This window comes from Larus michahellis, chromosome 24 (genome assembly GCF_964199755.1).
Source record: "Larus michahellis chromosome 24, bLarMic1.1, whole genome shotgun sequence".
NCBI classification, from domain to species: domain Eukaryota; kingdom Metazoa; phylum Chordata; class Aves; order Charadriiformes; family Laridae; genus Larus; species Larus michahellis.
The window spans coordinates 2414424-2434272 of record NC_133919.1 but is presented as its reverse complement, the minus strand read 5'-3'; the positions used below and the strand labels follow the sequence as shown (position 1 = coordinate 2434272).

At 68.0% G+C, this 19849-nt stretch overlaps 3 protein-coding genes across 7 annotated transcripts; 1 reads left to right on the top strand and 2 right to left on the bottom strand.

Annotated features, from left to right (window-relative positions):
• Positions 1 to 88: 88 nt before the first annotated feature.
• On the bottom strand, positions 89 to 6172 carry NDUFS2 (NADH:ubiquinone oxidoreductase core subunit S2). Its single transcript, XM_074566656.1, is given in 15 exon segments — positions 89 to 250; positions 421 to 478; positions 936 to 1019; positions 1262 to 1357; positions 1873 to 2002; positions 2132 to 2251; positions 2623 to 2708; positions 2916 to 2993; positions 3141 to 3215; positions 3345 to 3457; positions 3608 to 3728; positions 4370 to 4560; positions 5649 to 5755; positions 5884 to 6014; positions 6017 to 6172. Coding segments are annotated over 15 exon segments (1569 nt in total). The 5' UTR covers positions 6158 to 6172; the 3' UTR covers positions 89 to 212.
• Positions 6173 to 9751: 3579 nt separating this feature from the next.
• On the top strand, positions 9752 to 19482 carry ADAMTS4 (ADAM metallopeptidase with thrombospondin type 1 motif 4). Of its 3 annotated transcripts, none has more exons than XM_074566612.1 (9): positions 9752 to 10037; positions 11668 to 11991; positions 12245 to 12377; positions 12483 to 12653; positions 12766 to 13052; positions 13153 to 13339; positions 13462 to 13637; positions 13726 to 13901; positions 14009 to 14687. In XM_074566612.1, exons 1-9 carry the CDS (start codon positions 9900 to 9902, stop codon positions 14415 to 14417), a joined length of 2001 nt encoding a protein of 666 aa, XP_074422713.1. In that variant the 5' UTR covers positions 9752 to 9899; the 3' UTR covers positions 14418 to 14687. The 3 variants fall into 3 exon arrangements, 2 of the variants coding, with proteins under 2 accessions (XP_074422713.1, XP_074422712.1); XR_012584562.1 differs by lacking the exon at positions 9752 to 10037 and adding an exon at positions 18666 to 19482 and having other exon boundaries at positions 11277 to 11991; positions 14009 to 14515; XM_074566611.1 differs by lacking the exon at positions 9752 to 10037 and having other exon boundaries at positions 11277 to 11991.
• On the bottom strand, positions 14199 to 18983 carry LOC141734620 (uncharacterized). 3 transcript variants are annotated; one of them, XM_074566610.1, is made up of 2 exons: positions 15101 to 18983; positions 14199 to 14529 (listed from the first exon to the last, which is right to left on the bottom strand). In XM_074566610.1, the coding sequence occupies exon 1, from the start codon at positions 17965 to 17967 to the stop codon at positions 15802 to 15804; it is 2166 nt and encodes a 721-aa protein (XP_074422711.1). In that variant the 5' UTR covers positions 17968 to 18983; the 3' UTR covers positions 14199 to 14529; positions 15101 to 15801. The 3 variants fall into 3 exon arrangements, with proteins under 3 accessions (XP_074422711.1, XP_074422708.1, XP_074422709.1); XM_074566607.1 differs by lacking the exon at positions 14199 to 14529 and having other exon boundaries at positions 14859 to 15398; positions 15477 to 18983; XM_074566608.1 differs by lacking the exon at positions 14199 to 14529 and having other exon boundaries at positions 15045 to 15394; positions 15477 to 18983.
• Positions 19483 to 19849: the final 367 nt, after the last annotated feature.

Genomic DNA, 19849 nt, shown 5'->3' with positions numbered 1-19849 from the left:
CTCTGGTGGGAGAGGGAGGAAGAGCGGGGTTTCGGCGGGGTTCCGCTGGCGGGGCGGGGGGGACACACAGAGGCGCTGGACAGGCAGGAGCCGCTTTTGGCTTTATTTGACTCAGATGAGGAAGGGGCGCGGGAGGGGGGGGCCGAGGGGGGGGGGTCCCAGCGCCCGCAGCTGCACACGCAGCGGGAGACGGGCGCAGCGGGGCCGACGCATCACCGATCCACCTCCCCGAAGACGATGTCCTGCGTGCCTGGGGGGGTGGGGTGGGGGGGAAAGGAGAGAGGGATCAGGGCACAATCAGCCCCCCCCCCCCCCGCCTCCCCCGGAATGGGGAAAGAGCACATACACACACACCCACCCCCCACCCCGCCCCCTCCCCGGAATGAGGAAGGAGCCCCCAAGCCCAAGGAGGGAACGTACCGATGATGGCCACCACGTCAGCCAGCATGTGGCCCTGCGCCATGCGATCCAGCCCGGCCTGAAGCAGAGCAGAGGGACCCCCGTCAGGCTGCAGCGCCCCCCCCCCCCCCCACCTCCCCGCCGCCGCCCCCCCAAAGCACCCATCACCCCGGCCTCGGGCCCCTTCAGGCAGGAGGGGGGGCAGCTCGGCCTCCCGGGGCTCACCGCTTCCGCAGCGGGGCCGTGGTAGCCACGGGGCCAGCAGGGGAGGGGGCTGCCCTGGCAGCGGGAGGCGGGGGGGGTGGAGGGGGGGGGAAGTGGTCAGTTATCAGCAGAGAACGGAAACCAGCCCCAGCGGCAGAGGCACGACAGGTCCCAGAGGGACCGGAGGTGACACGCAGCGGGTAGCCCACGGACCCCCGCCCTGGCCCGCCAGCGAGGAGGTGGCTCGTCCCGGGCTGCGTTTGTCCCCTCCGGCTCCAACCCCACCCTCGCCGCGGGCCCCGGCGCCGCCATGCCGCCCCGGCCGCTCCTACCAGGTGGGCGAATCCAGGAGCCTTGATCTTGCAGCGATAGGGCCGGCTGCTGCCGTCCGAGACGAGGTAAACCCCGAATTCGCCCTGCAAGGACACGGGGACAGGGCTGGTGACGCGGTGACACGGCCAGGGGGCGCAGGGTCTGTCTCCCAGCCGCAGCGTCCAGCCCTCACACACACCAGTCTGGGGGGCGACCCCAGAGTGCTGGGGGCAGGACAGCCCACCCAGCCGGTGACACGAGCGCCGCAATGTCCCCAAGAGGGCAACCAGGACACCCTTCACCGTGCCAGAGCCCACTGCCCCCGTAACGTCATGAGAAGTGGCACCTTGGGGGCCTCGATGGCCGTGTAGGTGGCTCCGGGGGGCACCTGGTAGCCCTCCGTGTAGAGCTTGAAGTGATGGATCAGGGACTCCATGGAGGTCTGCGGAGAGAGGAGGCCACCGTCACGGCGGGCGCGCGGCCCGGCGCGGGCAGAACACGCTGCCCCGTCCCCTGCCCGCGCCTCGGCGGCTGGTGACGGGGAACAAAGCGTGGGAACCAGGGTGGTGGCCGCCTTCACACGGCCACTGGCCAGAGCACGTGGGGTGACGAGGCAGGGCACTGCCGGCTCTCCGCCCTGCCACCCCCTGCCTTCCCCAGGGCGGCTTTTTGGCCTGGCAGAGGCAGGGCAGGGAGATCCCCCCACCACCACCACCACGCAGGGCTCCAGCGGGCAGCAAACCCCCCCTCCGGCCCCCAGCCCCCGGGCACAGAGGAGGCCGGGCAGCCCCCAGCCGAGCCGGGGGACGGATGCGGCAGCAGACAACCGACCCCCAGCAAAATCCTCAGCGCGAGCGTCTTGATTACACGAAACCGCGTTTCCCGCTCACCGGTGCTGGCACGCAGGCCCCGCGGGGGTTGCGGGGGTGGGGGGGGGGGGAAAGGAAGCGTGTTTACCTTCATCTCTGCCCGCTTCGGAGGGGAGATTTTGGCATCGTCCACTTTGATCTCCCCCTCGGGCATCTTGTTGAGGCACTGGAGGATGATACGCAGCGACTGCCGCATCTCTTCCACACGGCACAGGTACCTGCGGGACACCCGGCGCCGCTCAGGACCCCCGGGAGGGGCAGCCACGGTCTCACCGCAGCCCCCACGGAGGACGTGGGACCCCGCCGAGGTTCCCCACGGCCACCAGCAGAGCCGGGGTGTCACGTACCTGTCGTAGCAGTCGCCCCGGGAGCCGATGGGGACGTCGAACTCCACCTGGTCGTAGACGTCGTAGGGCTGGGTCTTGCGCAGATCCCAGTGGATCCCCGAGCCCCGGAGCATCACCCCGCTGGGCGGAGGGAGGCGGGTGAGCAGCCTGACGGGGGGGACGCCCCAGCCCCACGCCAGCTCTGGGCCCCCCCACCCCGCGCCTCAAAAGCGGATGCCAACACAGGGGAAAGCAGCTACGCGTCGTCCCCCCCTGCGCACACCCCGCAGCCCTGAGCGGCGGACACGGGAGGACGGCATGGGGACATCAGGTGGGTAAAGCCAGGCAGGGACACGGTGCCACAGCCGCTGCCACCGGGTAGCACTGTCCTGACAGTCACCGGTCCCCAAGACGGCTCTGATTAGGGCAGAGGGGGGGGGAACAACGCAGCTGGGCAGTGGCAGAAGGCTGAGCCCCCGCCTCGAGTCGTCCCCGGGAGCCACCGCACCCACCTGAAGCCGTAGTTGAGAGCCTCCTCCGCCGTGATCACCCCGATGTCGACCGTGCGGTTCTTCCAGATGCGGTTGTTCGTGAGCATCTGCGGGCGGCAGGGCGTTAGCCCCTCCCCGACCGCGCGCCCCCTTCTCCTGCCACCCCGTGACCGCTGCCACAGCGGGGGTAACCCCACGCTGGCCGTGCCCAGGGGACAGACAACGCGAGACCCCGGCCCTCGGAGTGCCGGGAAGCGGGGACTGTCCCCTCCTCCCAGGTTTCGGGCAGAAAGCCGGCTCCTGTCCCGCCTCACCTCCTCCACCTCGTCTATCCGCAAGGAGAAATTCTTCACGAACTCGTAGATGTCGTCCATCAGCCCCAGGGGCAGGTCCTGCGCGGGAGGAGAGGGAGGTCAGCCCGTGCACGGCCGGTGGCAGCAGGGACGTGGGCGGGGAGACGCCGGAGGAGCCATCGCCCACCCGGGGACACGGGGACACCCCGCACGTCCCCCGGCGGACCGTGGCGCGGCCGCCCTTACCTGGTGCACCCCACCGGGACGGATGTAGGCGGCGTGCATCCGCGCCCCCGAGACCCGCTCGTAGAACTCAAACATCTGCGGGGACAAAAGAGATCCCGCTGCACGCCCCCCCCCCGGCCCCGGCACAGCCCCACGGGCAGCGCTGAGCCCCACATCCGCCCCCCTGGCGACCCCCCCCCCCGACGCGGCCGCGCTGCCCTTTACCTTCTCCCTCTCCTCAAACATCCAGAAGAAGGGGGTCATGGCCCCGATGTCCAGCGCGTGAGTGGTCACGGCCATGATGTGGTTGAGCAGCCGGGTTATCTCCGCGAAAAGGACTGGGGGCGGAGGGAACGCAGCGGGTGAGCGCCTCCAGCCCCCCCAACGGGGTCTGAGCCCCCAGAAAGCCCAGAGCTACGAGCCCTCGGCGGAGGGGAGGGAGCTGCAGCCCCCCCCCCGGCCCTGAAACAATCCGGGGCCGCTCTCACCTCGGATCCACTGCGCCCGCAGAGGCGGGCGGATGTTGAGGAGCTTCTCCACGGCCAGGGAATACGCCTGCTCGTTGCACATCATGGAGACGTAGTCGAGACGGTCGAAGTAGGGCAGCGCCTGCCAAAAAAAAAAAAAACAAAAAACAACTGGCCCTGAGAGCGGCGGCAAAGACCTGGGACTGCCAGGAGCGCTCGGAGGCTTCGCCGTAGCCGGGGAGCACCGGGACACAGGATCTTCCCGGCTCAGGGCGCTTCGAGGACGGCAGCAGCCACGAAGGCAGCCCAAAAGCTCCGGCCCCGGGCTGGAGCGGACAGCCCTGCCTTGGGATACGGCGTGAAGGAGGACACAAAACCTCCGTCGGCGAGAGTTTTCCAGTTCGGAGACACCGGCGAGGGCCCCAATCCTCCACCTCGGCATACACCAGCTGAGAACTGTCTCTGTCGCGAGCCGCAGCGGCCAGCCAAGGCAGCGCTCCCCCCCCAGCCCCCCCGCCACCCCCAGGCTATTTCAAGCTCCATTCTCCCGCCAGCCGAAAGGTTAAACCCGATCGGGATAATAAATCAGCAGGGCGTGTTTACAAACCCCACCAGGCAAATAAATCCTTTCCCAGCGAGCCGAGGAGGCTGCTGATGTGTCCAATCCAAGCGCCCCGCGTCTCCTGCTCTCCTCACCCCAAAAGGACACCCCTCGCTCTGCCGGCGGACAGGCGCCAGCCCCCCGGGACTGGGAAGCACGGGGGGGGGCTCGCTGCACCTTACCTGCAGGTAGGTCTTGTACTCAATGAGCTTCTCGGTGCCGCGGTGCAGGAGGCCGACGTGGGGGTCGCACTTCTTCACCGTCTCCCCGCTCAGCTCCATCACCAGCCGCAACACCCCGTGGGCAGCCGGGTGCTGGGGCCCAAAGTTTATGGTCAAGCTGGAGACCTTCTTGTGAGCCAGAGGGTCCTTGTCTGCTCGGGGGAGGAAAGGGAAGAGTCATAGGCAGGGAGGAACGTCCATCCCCAGAAGCGCCGCTGCCCCCGAGCGCCCTCGGCCTTTCCCGGCAGCACAGATACGCAGCGCGGACACCGGACAGACGGCCAAGCCGAGCTCAGCGCTTGGACGGACATCAGGAACGCGGCCGTCCCCGCCGCCAGCTCCCGTCTCGGCCCCACGCAAGACCCCTGGGACGGGTCCAAGGGCCTCCCGCTGCCTCCCGGGAGGCTCAGCCCCTGCTTTTCCCGGAGCACAGGGAACCAGCCGGCTTCCCAATGCCCAGGACACCCCCAGACCCCCCCCCCCACAGCACCCACTGGGCCCTCGCTCCAGCCACAGGTACCTCCCCCGAGCGCCGAGCCCCGGCAAGCATCCAAGGTGCCTCCAGACTGACCCAGGGCACCCCCAGGCACCATGTCACCCCCAAGCTGACACCCACCGAGCCCCCACAGGGTCCCAGGTGCCTCCCAGACAGCCCTCAGCACCCACAGGGACTCCAACGAGTCCCAGTCTGGCTCTGGAACCCACTGAGCGCCCCCACAGGCCCCCAGCACCCTCTCAGGGCCCCTCCAGGGACCACCCAGGCCACCCAACGCCCTCCCGGGGCATCCAACATTTTCTCAGGGTCCCCTTGTCCCCCCAGGACCCACTCAGGGCACCCGACACCCTTGAGGGCCTCAGGGAGCTCCCCCGTGGAACCACCCAGGACAACTGACACCCCCCCAGAGCCTCAGCCTCCCCCACGAGGGGCCTCGCCAGGGCCTCAGGGCCCCTCCAGGGACCACCCAGGCCACCCAACACCTTCTCACTGTCCCTCTGGGGGGTGGGGGGCACTCTCCTGCACCTCAGGGTGCCCCCCAGGGCCTCGACTCCCCCCTCCAGGAACCACCCAGCACAACTGACACCCCCCCAGAGCCTCAGCCTCCCCCACGAGGGGCCTCGCCAGGGCCTCAGGGCCCCTCCAGCCCCCTCCCAGGCCACCCAACACCCTGCCAGCTCCCCGGCCTCCCCCCTCCGGGGCTCCCCCCAGGGCTCGACCCCCCCGTGCCCCGCCGCCTCTCACCGTTCCAGGGCGGCGGCACCCACTTCTCCGTCTCCTTGCTCGGGTACATGACGGCGCCGGCGAACTGCTGGGCCCATTCCACATCGGGCTGCCATTGCTGAGCCGACCTGCGGGACGGGACGGCGCCGGGCCGTCACGGGGAGGCCCAGGCCAGGGACCAGACCCCGCCGCCCCCCACCCCGCTCCCGGCCTCCCCCGTCCCCTCCTCCGGTGCACGGTTCCCCACCGCTCTCACCGGGCCGGGGCAGGGCCCAGCCGCGCCGCCGCCGCCCGCAGCCCCGAAGGTGCCCGCAGCCGTCCCAGCGCCCGCAGCGCCGCCATCTTGCCCTTGGCAGCGCGCGTGCGCCGCCCCGCCCACAGCACCGCGGCGCGGGGGGGGAGGAGCCGGGCGCCATGTTTGGGGAGGGCAGGAGAAGGCCGGGCCCGCCGCCATATTGGCTGTGGGCGGCTCCGCCGCCATCTTTGCTAAGGGAAACATCCGGGGAACGGTTGCTGGAGCCGCCCGCCATCTTTGTGCCGGGCAGAGGCCGGCGGCGGGGACGGGGCGGTCCCGGGGGGACGGGGACGGGACGGAGGGAGGGGACAGGGATAGGGATGAGGGGACGGAGACAGTGGGGACAGGGGTGGGATGGCGGGGACAGGGACAAGGATGGGATGGAGGGGGCAGAGCTGGGGACGAGGGGCCAGGAATAGGGACAGAGGGGACACGGGTGGGATGGAGGGGACAGGGATGGGGATGGAGGGGACAGGGATGGGGACAAGGGGACAGCGATGGGGACGGAGGGGACACAGGTGGGATGGAGGGGACAGGGATGGGGACAGAGGGGAGAGGGGACAGAAGGGACAGGGATGGGATGGAGAGGACAGGGGTGGAGACGGAGGGGACAGGGACAGAGGGGAGAGGGGACAGGAATGGGGACGGAGGGGACAGGGACGGAGTGAGCGGGATGCACCGGGCGAAGGAGGAGCGGGGTGTCCTGGAGTGCCGGCGGGGGGACACATGTCCCCAGGCCTCCCCACCCGGGGACCGCTGCGGCTGGATGTGGCCCCTGTCCCCTCCCCTGGCCCCCGCGGTGTCCCCACGTAGGGGTGACCAACGCCGTCCTGTCCCCTGGCCAAGCTGTCCCCTGTGTCCCCCCTCCGGCTCGGGGAGTTCCCACGCTCCGGCATCTGGCTTTGTCCCCCCTTCCAAGGGGACACGGGGACCACCCGGCCGTGCCAGGACCCTCCGTGTCCCCCGTTCCTCCCACCCCACCGTGTCCCCTCAGCCGCGGGGTCACACCCTGCGTCACCCAACCCGGTGACGCCAGCGGCCGCCCGGCCCCACGTCACGGCTGTTCCCGGGCCGGCGTGAGTCACGGTGGCCGCGCGGGGTGATGCCGTCCAGATGTTGGCCACTGGCCACCTCCCCCTGGCGTGGGGCCACCCCGGGGGGGGGGGGGCTAGGGCTGGAGGAGCCCGCCCAGCCCCCCCCAGCACCCAAGGGTGCCCCACGGCGGGGGGAGACTGGAGCTGGGGACACCGGGACTGAGGATAATGGAGCTGGGGGTATTGGAACTGGGTTATACTGGGGATGGGGATACTCGAACTGGGTTATACTGGGGATGGGGACACTGGAACTGGGTTATACTGGGGATGGGGATACTGGAACTGGGGATACTGGGGATGGATTATACTGGGGATGAGGACACTGGAACTGGGTTATACTGGGGATGGGTTGTACTGGGGTTGAGGGTACTGGAACTGGGTTATACTGGGGATGGGGATACTGGAACTGGGGATGCTGGAACTGGGGATACTGGGGATGGGGATATTGGAACTGGGGATACTGGGGATGGGTTGTACTGGGGTTGAGGGTACTGGAACTGGGTTATGCTGGGGATGGGGATACTGGAACTGGGGATACTGGGGATGGGTTGTACTGGGGATGAGGACACTGGAACTGGGTTATACCGGGGATGGGGATACTGGAACTGGGGATACTGGGGATGGGTTGTACTGGGGTTGAGGGTACTGGAACTGGGTTATGCTGGGGATGGGGATACTGGAACTGGGGGTACTGGGGATGGGGATGCTGGAACTGAGGATACTGGAACTGGGGATACTGGAGCTGGGGGATGCGGGGGATGGGTTGTACTGGGGATGAGGACACTGGAACTGGGTTATACTGGGGATGAGGATACTGGGGATGGGGATATTGGAACTGGGGATACGGGGGATGGGTTGTACTGGGGATGGGGATATTGGAACTGGGGATACTGGGGATGGGTTGTACTGGGGATGAGGGTACTGGAACTGGGTTATACTGGGGATGGGGATACTGGGGATGGGGATACTGGAACTGGGGGTACTGGGGATGGGGCTACTGGAACTGAGGATACTGGAGCTGGGGGATGCTGGAGCTGGGACTACTGGAACTGGAGATACTGGAACTGGGTTATACTGGGGATGGGGATACCTGAACTGGGGATACTGGAACTGGGGATACCGAGGATGGGAATAGTGGAACTGGGGATGCTGGAACTGGGTTATACTGGAGATGGGGCATATTGGAGATTGGGATGTTGGAGCTGGGGGATACTGGAGCTGAGGATATTAGAACTGGGGATGCTGGAGCTGGGAATGCCGGAGCTGGGAATGCTGGAGCTGAGGATACTGGAACTGGGGATGCCGGAGCTGAGGATACTGGAGCTGGGGATACTGTAACTGGGGATGCTGTAATTGGGTTATACGGGAGCTGGGGGATACTGGAGCTGGGGATATTGGAACTGGGGACACTGGAGCTGGGGATGATGGAGGTGGGAATGCTGGAGCTGGCGGATGCTGGAGCTGGGGATAGTGGAACTAGGAATGCCGGAGCTGGGGATACTGGAGCTGGGAATGCCGGAGCTGGCGGATGCCGGAGCTGGCGGAAGCTGCACATGGCGGATGCTGGAGGTGGCGGATGTCGGCCAGAGCAGATGTCAGGTCCCAGGGATGCCAGCTGTGCCGGATGCTGGAGCCGGCGGATGCCACGGCCCATGGGATGCCAGCTCCGGCGGATGCTGCATGTGCCGCCGCAGCAGGTGCCGGGGTGGCTCCCGGTGAGCTCCGCACTCGCTGGCGACGCCGCTCCCGGGCGCCGGTGGGCGCCGGGTGGGTGCCAGCCCCGGCAGGCCGGGCTGTGGTGCCGGCGGGGTCCCATGGGTGCAGCCGGGCACCGGCGCGGCACCGGCACAGAGGCCCTTTGTGCAGCGGCGCCGGGTGCCGCCGGCTCCCTTTGTGTGGAGCCGCGTCACCCTGTTGTTGTCCCGGGGACAGCGGGGATGGCACCGGCACCGGGGCACGGCAGCACCCAGGATCACGCAGGGCACCCCCGGATGGGGGTACTGGTGGCACTGGGGGTACTGGGGGTGCTGGGCAGGAAGGGCATCCGGGCCCAGCCCCCTCTTTCCAAGAAGGGAGGAAGCAGGATGTGGCCCTGTGTCCTGCCTGGCCCGGCCGGGGGCCAGGAGGTGACTCGGGTGTGAGACAGCGGGTGGCCCTGCTGGGAAGGGCGGACATGGGGAGGGGACGGAGGGGCTGCCACCGGACGGGCCGGGATGGAGGGGACAGGGAGGGATGGAGAGGATGGGGAGGCTGGAGGGGATGGTGAGGGAGGAAGAGCATGAGGAGGGTGGAAGGGACAGGGAGAGATGAAGAGGATGAGGAGGATGGAGACGACCAGGAGGGATGAAGAGGATGAGGAGGGTGGAGGGGACAGGGAGGGACGAGGAGGATGAGGAGGGTGGAGGGGACAGGGAGGGAGGAGGAGGATGAGGAGGGTGGAGGGGACAGGGAGAGAGGATGAGGATGAGGAGGGTGGAAGGGACAGGGAGGGAGGAGGAGGATGAGGAGGGTGGAAGGGACAGGGAGGGATGAAGAGGATGAGGAGGATGGAGGTGACCAGGAGGGATGAAGAGGATGAGGAGGGTGGAGGGGACAGGGAGGGAGGAGGAAGATGAGGAGGGTGGAGGGGACAGGGAGGAGGGGTGCCGGTGAGGGCAATCCCGGCGCGGGGGGGTCCCGGCGAGGGGGATCCCCCAGCCCGGCCCGGCCCCGCTCCCTGGGGACCGGTTCAGCCTTCCCGGAACGCCGCGGGGGGGGCCGGGGCTGCCCCGCTCCGCTCCGCTCCGCCCCCCCCGGGGCCGCCCGTTAAAAGGGACAGAGCGGCGGGACCCGCTGTCACCTCCCGCTGTCGCGGTGTCGCCGTGTTGTCGCGGTGCCCGGGCCATGCGCCGCGCTCTCCTGGCGCTCCTGGTCGCCGCTGTCGCCTCTGTCGCCGCTGCCCCCGGCCCCGCGTGTCCCGTCACGGCACCGGAGGGAACCGGGACACGGGCCCGCGTGGGGCCGGCCCCGAGGAGAGCCAAGGTACGGCCGGGCTGGGATGCAGCGGAGCGGGATGGAGCGGGATGGACCGGACCGGGATGGGACGGGATGGGGCTGGACACACCGGACCGGGATGGACCGGGACACACCGGACAGGGATGGGTGGGATGGGGCGGGATGGACCGGACCGGGACGGACCGGGATGGGCTGGGATGGACCGTGATGAGGCGGGACACGCCGGACTGGGATGGGCTGGGATGGGGCGGGATGGGGTGAGACGCACCAGACCGGGACAGAACGGGATGGACCGGGAGGAGACGGGACACACCGGACAGGGATGGGGCGGGATGGACCGGGATGAGGCGGGACACAGCGGACCAGGATGGGTGGGATGGGGCGGGATGGACCGGACCGGGACGGACCGGGATGGGCTGGGATGGACCGTGATGAGGCAGGACACAGCGGGCCGGGATGGGGCGGGATGGATCGGACCGGGATGGGCTGGGATGAAGCGGGACGAGGCAGGACACAGCGGACCGGGATGGGCTGGGATGGGGCGGGACACAGCGGACGGGGATGGGGCGGGATGGATCGGATCGGGATGGGCTGGGATGAGGCGGGACACAGCGGACGGGGATGGGGCGGGATGGATCGGATCGGGATGGGCTGGGATGGGCTGGGATGAGGCGGGACACAGCGGACCGGGATGGGGCGGGATGGATCGGATCGGGATGGGCTGGGATGAGGCGGGACACAGCGGACCGGGATGGGGCGGGACACAGTGGACGGGGATGGAGCGGGATGGGCCGGGATGAGGCGGCACACAGCGGACCGGGATGGGCTGGGATGGGCTGGGATGAGGCGGGACACAGCGGACCGGGATGGGGCGGGATGGATCGGATCGGGATGGGCTGGGATGGGCTGGGATGGGGCGGGACACAGTGGACCGGGATGGGGCGGGATGGACCGGGATGAGGCGGGACACAGCGGACCGGGATGGGCTGGGATGGGCTGGGATGAGGCGGGACACAGCGGACCGGGATGGGGCGGGATGGGGCGGGACACAGTGGACGGGGATGGAGCGGGATGGGCCGGGATGAGGCGGGACACAGCGGACCGGGATGGGGCGGGACACAGTGAACGGGGATGGAGCGGGATGGGCCGGGATGAGGCGGGACACAGCGGACTGGGATGAGGAGGGATGGATCGGACCGGGATGGGCTGGGATGGGGCGGGATGGGGCGGGATGAGGCGGGACACACCCGACCGGGATGGACCGGGATGGGGCGGGATGAGGCGGGACACGGTGGACCGGGATGAGGAGGGATGGATCGGACCGGGATGGGCTGGGATGGGACGGGATGGGGCGGGATGAGGCGGGACACACCCGACCAGGATGGACCGGGATCGGGGGGGACACAGCGGACCGGGCCGAGCTTCCCCTCCACCTCCCGGAGCAGGGCCGGGACCCCCCGAGGAGGGAGGGGGGACACTGGTGTGGGGCTGGAGGCGATGGGGCGCACCGGGCACAGCACGGTACTGGAGGGCACCGACAGGGACATGTACGGTGATGGGGGACACGTACGGTGATGGGGGACACTGGCACGGTGTCACCAGTGCTGGGGGGAGGGGGGGCACCGGTCCCCTGCCCCAGCTCCCCGCTTCCCGGCAGCGCTTCGTCTCGGTGCCGCGGTATGTGGAGACGCTGGTGGTGGCGGACGAGTCGATGGCCCGGTTCCACGGCGCGGGGCTGCGGCGGTACCTGCTGACGGTGCTGGCGACGGCCGCCCGCTCCTTCCGCCACGGCAGCCTGGGCAACCCGGTGGAGCTGCGGGTGACCCGGCTGGTGGTGCTGGGCCAGGACACCCCCGGGCCCCCCGTCACCTCCAACGCCGCCCAGATGCTCCGCAACTTCTGCCAGTGGCAAAAAGGGCTCAACGTCCCCGACGAGGACAGTCCCCTCCACTTCGACACCGCCATCTTCTTCACCCGGCAGGTGAGGGGGGGGGTGATGGCTGGGGGGAGGCGCGGGGCTCTTCGGGGTTCTGCAGGGTGGCTGGGGGCTGGCGACGTCCCTGGGTGTCCCCCCCAAGGTGTTTGGGTGCTGGCCAAGCCCCTGGGGTGTCCATGGGTTTGGGGGGCCAGCGGGGTCCCCAGGGCCCCTCCCGGGCAGTTTGGGTGCTGGTTGGGTTTGGGGGTGCCCCGATTTTCCCACCCCCCACACCTCCCCACACTCTGCCTGCCCCCAGGACCTGTGCGGGGCGGCCACCTGCGACACGCTGGGCATGGCCGACGTGGGCACCGTCTGCGACCCCGAGCGGAGCTGCGCCATCGTGGAGGACGACGGGCTGCAGTCAGCTTTCACGGCCGCCCACGAGCTGGGTGAGCGGCAGAGGCCGGTGGGGAGGGTGGCGGGGGGGGGGGAACCCTCTGCCACCCGTGACCCCCTCCCCGCCAGGGGCTGACTCCGTCGTCCCCCGGCCACAGGCCACGTCTTCAACATGCTGCACGACAACTCCCAGCCCTGCCGGGAGCTGAACAGCCGCTCCGGAGCCACCCGCCGCGTCATGGCTCCCGTCCTCTCCTCCCTGGAGCCCGGCGAGATGTGGTCCCCGTGCAGCACCCGCTTCATCACCGACTTCTTGGACAACGGCCACGGTACGTCCCGGCACTGGAGGCCGGGGTGGGGGCGGGGGGGTGTCCTGGTGTAGCCACGTCCCATCCCGCTGCCCTCGGGGACCCCCGGTGCAGCGGTGCCGTGTCCCCGCAGGTCACTGCCTCCTGGACCAGCCTCCGGAGTGGCTGCGGTTGCCCTCGGAGCTGCCGGGCAGCGTCTACCCGGTGCTGCGGCAATGCCAGCTCGCCTTCGGGCCCGACTCGCGGCACTGCGGCGACCTGCAGCCGCCCTGCGCCGCGCTCTGGTGCACCGGCCACGTCGGCGGCCGCCCCGTCTGTCAGACGAAGCATTTCCCCTGGGCCGACGGCACGCCGTGCGCGCCCGGCAGGGCCTGCATGGACGGGCTCTGCGTCGGCACCGGTCGCGTGCAGGAACTCACCGTAAGTCCCGGCGTCGGGGGGCGGCGGGGCCGGTGTCCAGTCGCCGGCACCGGTTTGACCGCCCCCCCCGCCGCCCCGGGTTTGGTTTGCCCGGCTGCAGACACCTGTGGACGGCAACTGGGGGCCGTGGGGGCCGTGGGGCGGCTGCTCGCGGACCTGCGGCGGCGGCGTCCAACTCTCCCACCGCGACTGCGCCGCGCCAGCGCCGCGCCACGGCGGCCGCTACTGCCAGGGCAAACGCACCCGCTTCCAGTCCTGCAACGTGGAGGAGTGTCCCGGGAGCACCCGTGAGTGGCACCGGCGCGGGGCAGGGGTGGTGTGCGGGGATGGCACCGGTCCCCGGGGGGTCGGGGGGGGTGGCCGCAGGCTGCCACCGGGTGCTGACCGTACCCCACCACCTCACCGGCAGCGCTCGCCTTCCGGGAGGAGCAATGTGCCGCCTACAACCATCGCCCCGACCTCGTCAAGGGGCTCCCGGCCCCCCAAGACTGGGTGCCACGCTACAGCGGCGTCCCCGAGCGCGACCAGTGCAAGCTGACTTGCCAGTCCCAGACCCTGGGCTACTACCACGTGCTGCAGCCGAGGGTGAGTGTGTCCCCCCCCCGCCGTCAACCCTGCCCGCCGGGCACCCCCGGGTGCCGCCGGTGGGCGCTGAGGCCGTGCCGTGCCGCAGGTGGCCGACGGGACGCCCTGCTCCCCCGAGAGCAGCGGGGTGTGCGTGCAGGGCCGCTGCGTCCCCGCCGGCTGCGACCGCGTCATCGGCTCCAAGAAGAAGTTCGATAAGTGCATGACGTGCGGCGGCGACGGCTCCGGCTGCACCAAAGTCTACGGCTCCTTCACCAAACCCCGGTGAGCACCCCAAGGGTGACGGCGGTGGCGGGCTGGGGACACGCACGTCACCCCCAGGCTGCCACCAACCCCCCCCCCCCCTCCTTCCAACCCCCTGCGCCCCGCAGCTACGGCTACAACGACGTGGTGACCATCCCGGCGGGGGCCACGCACCTCCTGGTCCGGCAGATGTCGGCGGCCGGCGGCGAGGACGTTTTCCTGGCACTGCGGCGGCCATCGGGCGGTTCCCTGCTCAACGGCGGCTTCGTCCTGGTGCCCTCCCCCACCGACGTGGTGTTGGCCGGCGGCGCGACCCTGCGCTACAGCGGGGCAACGGCGGCCACCGAGACGCTGGCCGGCCGGGGGCCGCTGCGGGAGCCCCTGGTGCTGCAGGCGCTGGTGGTGGACGAGCGGCGCCCGCCGCGTTTGAAATACAGCTTTTTCGTGCCCCGGGCGCGGAGGCGGCCGACGACGGCCTGGGAGAAGCAAAAAGCCGAGATCCTGGAGATCCTCAGGAACCGCCGGCGCGACAAGTAGCGGCGGGAGCGCGGCCGGGACGCGGCTTGGCGCCGCTGCGCCTATTTATTCGGTTATTTATCGCCCGCCGGGAGCAGGGGCAGCGTCCCCCGGTGCAGGTAACCGCATCTACCTCAGCCCCTCGGCGGGCAGAGCTGGGGGGGGGGGTCCCTCGGGCAGGATCCCGGGCCCCCCCAGCACCGGCTGCAGCACCTCCCACACCCCCCCTCTCCCAGCGCACCCCCCCAGCTGTAATTTATTGCAGTGCTGTTATTTAAAGCTATTTATGGAGCCGGCTGGCGTGGCGCGTGGTGATGGGCACGGCGGTGCCAGGCACGGCCGCAGCCCTCGGGCGCAGCCGGGGCCGCGTTAACCCTCCCTCTCCGCTCCCACTATCATTCCCCGGCGTCTTTTCCCCCCCAACCCCGTGTCCCCCCCCCAAAACAGGGCACCGCCAGCTTTGCCCGGAACGGGACTTTATTGGGTGCCTCCGACCGACCGACCGCGCGCAGCCCCTCGGGGCGGCCGTGGGTCTGTCCCCCTCTCTGCAGGGCACACAGGGCCCAGCCACGCTGCCAGCGCCCCCCCCCCCCCCCAAAGATGTCACAGGGAAGAAAATCCCCCCCATACACACCCCTCCATGGAGCCCTGCACCCCAGGGATGGCGGGGCTGGGTGCCCGCTCTGCCGGGGAGCCCCAGGGACCTCAGCGCTGCGTCGGCTCGGTGCTGCCCCAGCTTTGGGGGTGGCAGATTCCCCCACCCCCGGGGGGGGGTGTTGTGGTGGGGGTGGTGTCAGAGGGCTCACGGTGCTGGGTTCGGAGGTGGTGACGCTCCATGGCGGCTCCGCATCCCGGCGCAAAGCCGCCGTCGAGGCGTTTCCAGCATCCTCCGGGAGCTCAGACGCAGCGGCTGGGCAGGGGGGGCCGTACGCGGGGGCTGGGGGGCGGCGGGGTTGGGGGGCAGCAGCTCCAGGGGAAGGGCCAGCAGAGCACGAAGCCTGTCTGGGGGGAAGGGGAGAGGCGTGAGCCCCCCAGGATCCCCCTCACCGTCCCCGCAGCCCCCCCCCCGGCCCCACGCACCTTGCCTGGACCCCTCCCGCAGCAGCACCGGTTTGGGTTTCGGGGGGCACAGCCCCTCCCGGTTCCTCTCCTTCAGCCGGGGGCGTCTCATCCCTGACGATCGACCCGACCCGGGGGCGACGGGGACGTCACCGCCGACACGCAGCCACCCCCACTTGCCGCCGGTGCCCCCCCCACGGCCACCACCGCCTCCACCCCACCAAACTGGTCGTAAAACACGATGGTGAGGAATCATAGAATCATAGAATCATAGAATTGTTGAGGTTGGAAGGGACCTTTAAGATCATCGAGTCCAACCTTTAGCCTACCCTGACAAGAGCCACTTCTAAACCATGTCCCTCAGTGCCCCATCTACCCTTTTTTTAAACACCCCCAGGGATGGTGAATCCACCACCTCCCTGGGCAGCCTATTCCAATGTTTAATAACCCTTTCAGTGAAAAAATGTCTCCTAATATCTAATCTAAACCTCCCCTGACGTAACTTGAACCCGTTTCCCCTCGTCCTATCACTTGTCACCAGGGAGAAGAGGTCAGCCCCCATCTCTCTACAACCTCCTTTCAGGTAGTTGTAGAGGGTGATAAGGTCTCCCCTCAGCCTCCTCTTCTCCAGGCTAAACAACCCCAGCTCCCTCAGTCGTTCCTCATAAGGTTTGTCCTCCAGACCCCTCACCAGCTTTGTAGCCCTTCTCTGGACACGCTCCAACACCTCAATGTCCCTCTTGTAGCGAGGGGCCCAAAACTGAACGCAGTACTCGAGGTGGGGCCTCACCAGTGCCGAGTACAGGGGGATGATCACTTCCCTAGTCCGGCTCACCACACTATTCCTGATACAGGCCAGGATGCTGTTGGCCTTCTTGGCCACCTGGGCACACTGCTGGCTCATAGTCAGCCGGCTGTCAACCAACACCCCCAGGTCCTTTTCTGCCGGGCAGCTTTCGAGCCATTCTGCCCCAATCCTGTAGTGCTGCATGGGGTTGTTGTGACCCAAGTGCAGGACCCGGCACTTGGCCTTGTTGAACCTCATACCATTGGCCTCAGCCCATCGGTCCAGCCTGTCCAGATCCCTCTGCAGAGCCAACCTCCCCTCAAGCAGATCAACACGCCCGCCCAGTTTAGTGTCACCTGCGAACTTACTGAGGGTGCATTCAATCCCTTCATCCAGATCATTGATAAAGATATTAAAGAGAACCGGCCCCAGCACCGAGCCCTGGGGGACACCACTTGTGACTGGACACCAACTGGATTTAACTCCATTTACCACCACTCTCTGGGCAGGGCCATCCAGCCAGTTTTTTACCCAGCGAAGAGTACACCTCTCCAGGCCATGAGCAGCCAGTTTCTCCAGGAGAATGCTGTGGGAAACGGTGTCAAAAGCTTTGCAAAAATCCAAGTAGATAACATCCACAGCTTTTCCCTCATCCACGAAGTGGGTCACCTTATCATAGAAGGATATTAGGTTTGATAGGCATGACCTGCCCTTCACAAACCCACGCTGACTGGGCCTGATCGCCCTGTTCTCCTGCACGTGCCGTGTAATGGCACCGAGGAGGAAGACCCCGAAGAGGAGGGACTGCAGCGGCAGGATGACGCAGCGAGCCCCGGGAGGGCACCTGCGGGTCAGAGCGGTGCCGGGGGCCGGTGCCAATGTGGGGGTCCCACCACGGTGCCGCCGCCCTTCCCGACGCGAGCTCCTCCGCGGAGGATGGAGACGGGCCCCCCCGCGCTGCCCGCGCTCACGTCTGGACGGGGCTGTTGGCGACATCTCCTGCCGCCGCCATCCCTGCCGGGCTCCTGCCCGCCGGTGCCAGCCAAGCGGCCACCACCAGCCCCACGGCGTAGAGACTGGCCAGCCCTGGCGGGGAGCGAGCACTCCCGGACCCATATCCCACCGCCCAAACCTGCCGGCTGCCATGGGGCTGGGCACCCCCCGTGTCCCCCCAGCCCCGCGCCCACCCCGTGGCTCAGCTCCTGCCCGCAGAGGGGCCAGCGGACCCAGGAGCGGGGCTGCCCCACGGGGCCCCCAGTGCCTGGAGACCCCACAGGGATGGGGGACCCACTGGCCCAGCACCCCAGAGACCCTGAGGGGACAGGAGACCCACCGACCCGGTGCCCTGGGACCCCACGGGGATGGGGACACAGAGACCTGGTGCTTGGGGACCCCATGGGGACGGGGACCCAGAGACCCGGTGTTTGGGGATGCCATGGGGATGGGGACCCAGAGACCCGGTGCCCGGGGACCCCACGGGGATGGGGGACCCACTGACCCGGTGCTTGGGGACCCCATGGGGTTGGGGGACCCACCAGCCATAGCACCCCGGGAGCCCGTGGGGCCGGGGAACACCCAACCCAGTGTCCTGGGGATGCCACGGGGATGGGGGACCCAGAGACCTGGTGCCTGGAGACCCCACGAGGATGGGGGACCCACTGGTCCAGCACCCCAGAGACCCTGAGGGGACAGGAGACCCACTGACCCGGTGCCCTGGGACCCCATGGGGATGGGGACCCCGAGACCCGGTGCCCAGGGACCCCACGGGGATGGGGGACCCACCGACCCGGTGCTTGGGGATGCCACGGGGATGGGGGACCCAGAGACCCGGTGCCTGGAGACCCCACGGGGATGGGGGACCCACTGGCCCAGCACCCCAGAGACCCTGAGGGGACACGAGACCCACCGACCCGGTGCTTGGGGACCCTACGGGGATGGGGACCCACCGACCCGGTGCTTGGGGACCCTACGGGGATGGGGACCCAGAGACCCGGTGCTTGGGGACCCTACGGGGATGGGGGACCCACTGACCCGGTGCTTGGGGACCCCATGGGGATGGGGGACCCGCCAGCCATAGCACCCCGGGAGCCCGTGGGGCCGGGGAACCCCCAACCCAGTGCCTCAGGAACCCCACGGGGATGGGGGACCCACCGACCCGGTGCTTGGGGACCCAACGGGGACGGGGACCCAGAGACCTGGCGCCCCGGGGACCTCCTCCACCTGCCGTAGCCCTGGCCGCAAAAATGGCCAAGGTCCAAGGATGGCTCCCACGGCCAAAGCGCCGGGGAGGGAGACCCCTGGCTTGTCCTCACGCTCTCTGGGAACCAATTCCCTCACCCCACAAACCTGGGGGCGTCCTCCTCAAACCAACCTTTCCTCACTCCTCCCAGGGCTGGGCTGAAAAAAGGTTTTTTCCTTTCCAGATAAACCACCGCCGCGAGACGTTGGTCGGGGAAAAGGGCAACGAGACGAACACCTTTAACGAAAGCAACGCTCGTTGATCTAAACGGCCAAGGCAACAGGGGGGACAACCCAGGCCTGTTGTCACCCCCCGGGGGGAACCAGGGGGTGAGGAGATGGTGAGGGGACAGGGACACCTCTCCGATGAAGAAAGGCTGAGGGATTGGGGGCTTTTTAGGCTGGAAAAAAGGCGACCGAGGGGGGATCTTATCAACGCTTATAAATACTTCAAGGGGGGGTGTCAGGAGGATGGGGCCGGGTTTTTCTCAGTGGTGCCCGGCGACAGGACGAGGGGTGACGGGCGCAACCTTTGTCACCAAAGACAGGCCTCTGCTTTCCTTCTAAAATAGTTGTTTCTTACTAACCTTCTCACCGTGTGAGAAAACAGCTAATTACTGACTTTCTCGCGGTGTAAAAATAGTCAGCCACTCAGCTGATGGTACAGATAGCGATAACGAGGAGACAACCAGAAGTAGTTAATCACTTCAAGGTTCTTCTGTACGTCAAGTACGTACTCCTACACCAATTAGGAGAGTTACGGCTGCTTCAAAGAACATCCTCATTATCTTCAAGGAGTTGCCAAGCTCACCGCAAACTCATACTGTCCTGAGACGACTCGATACCTTAAAAGGATAAAGGTGAGGAAGGGTCTCCTCACCCAAACGACCACCGGGACGCTCACGCTCGCGCGGAAGTGTTTTGCCGCCGCGGCAAAATTCCATACGCGCGTGCGAAAAGACTGGTCGGTCATCCTAATGAATATAGGATCACGGAATCGTTAGGGTTGGAAGGGATCTTAAAGACCATCTGGTTCCAACCCCCCTGCCGTGGGCAGGGACACCTCCCGCTAGATCAGGTTGCTCAGAGCCCCGTCCAGCCTGGCCTTAAAAACTTCCAGGGATGGGGCTTCCACCACCTCTCTGGGCAACCTGGGCCAGTGTCTCACCACCCTCACGGTGAAGAACTTCTTCCTAACGTCCAGTCTGAATCGACCCAGCTCTAGTGTTAACCCATTCCCTCTAGTCCTACCATGACCCGACATCCTAAAAAGTCCCTCCCCAGCTTTCTTGTAGGCCCCCTTCAGATCCTGGTAGGCCACTGTAAGGTCTCCTCGGAGCCTTCTTTTCTCCAGACTGAACAACCCCAA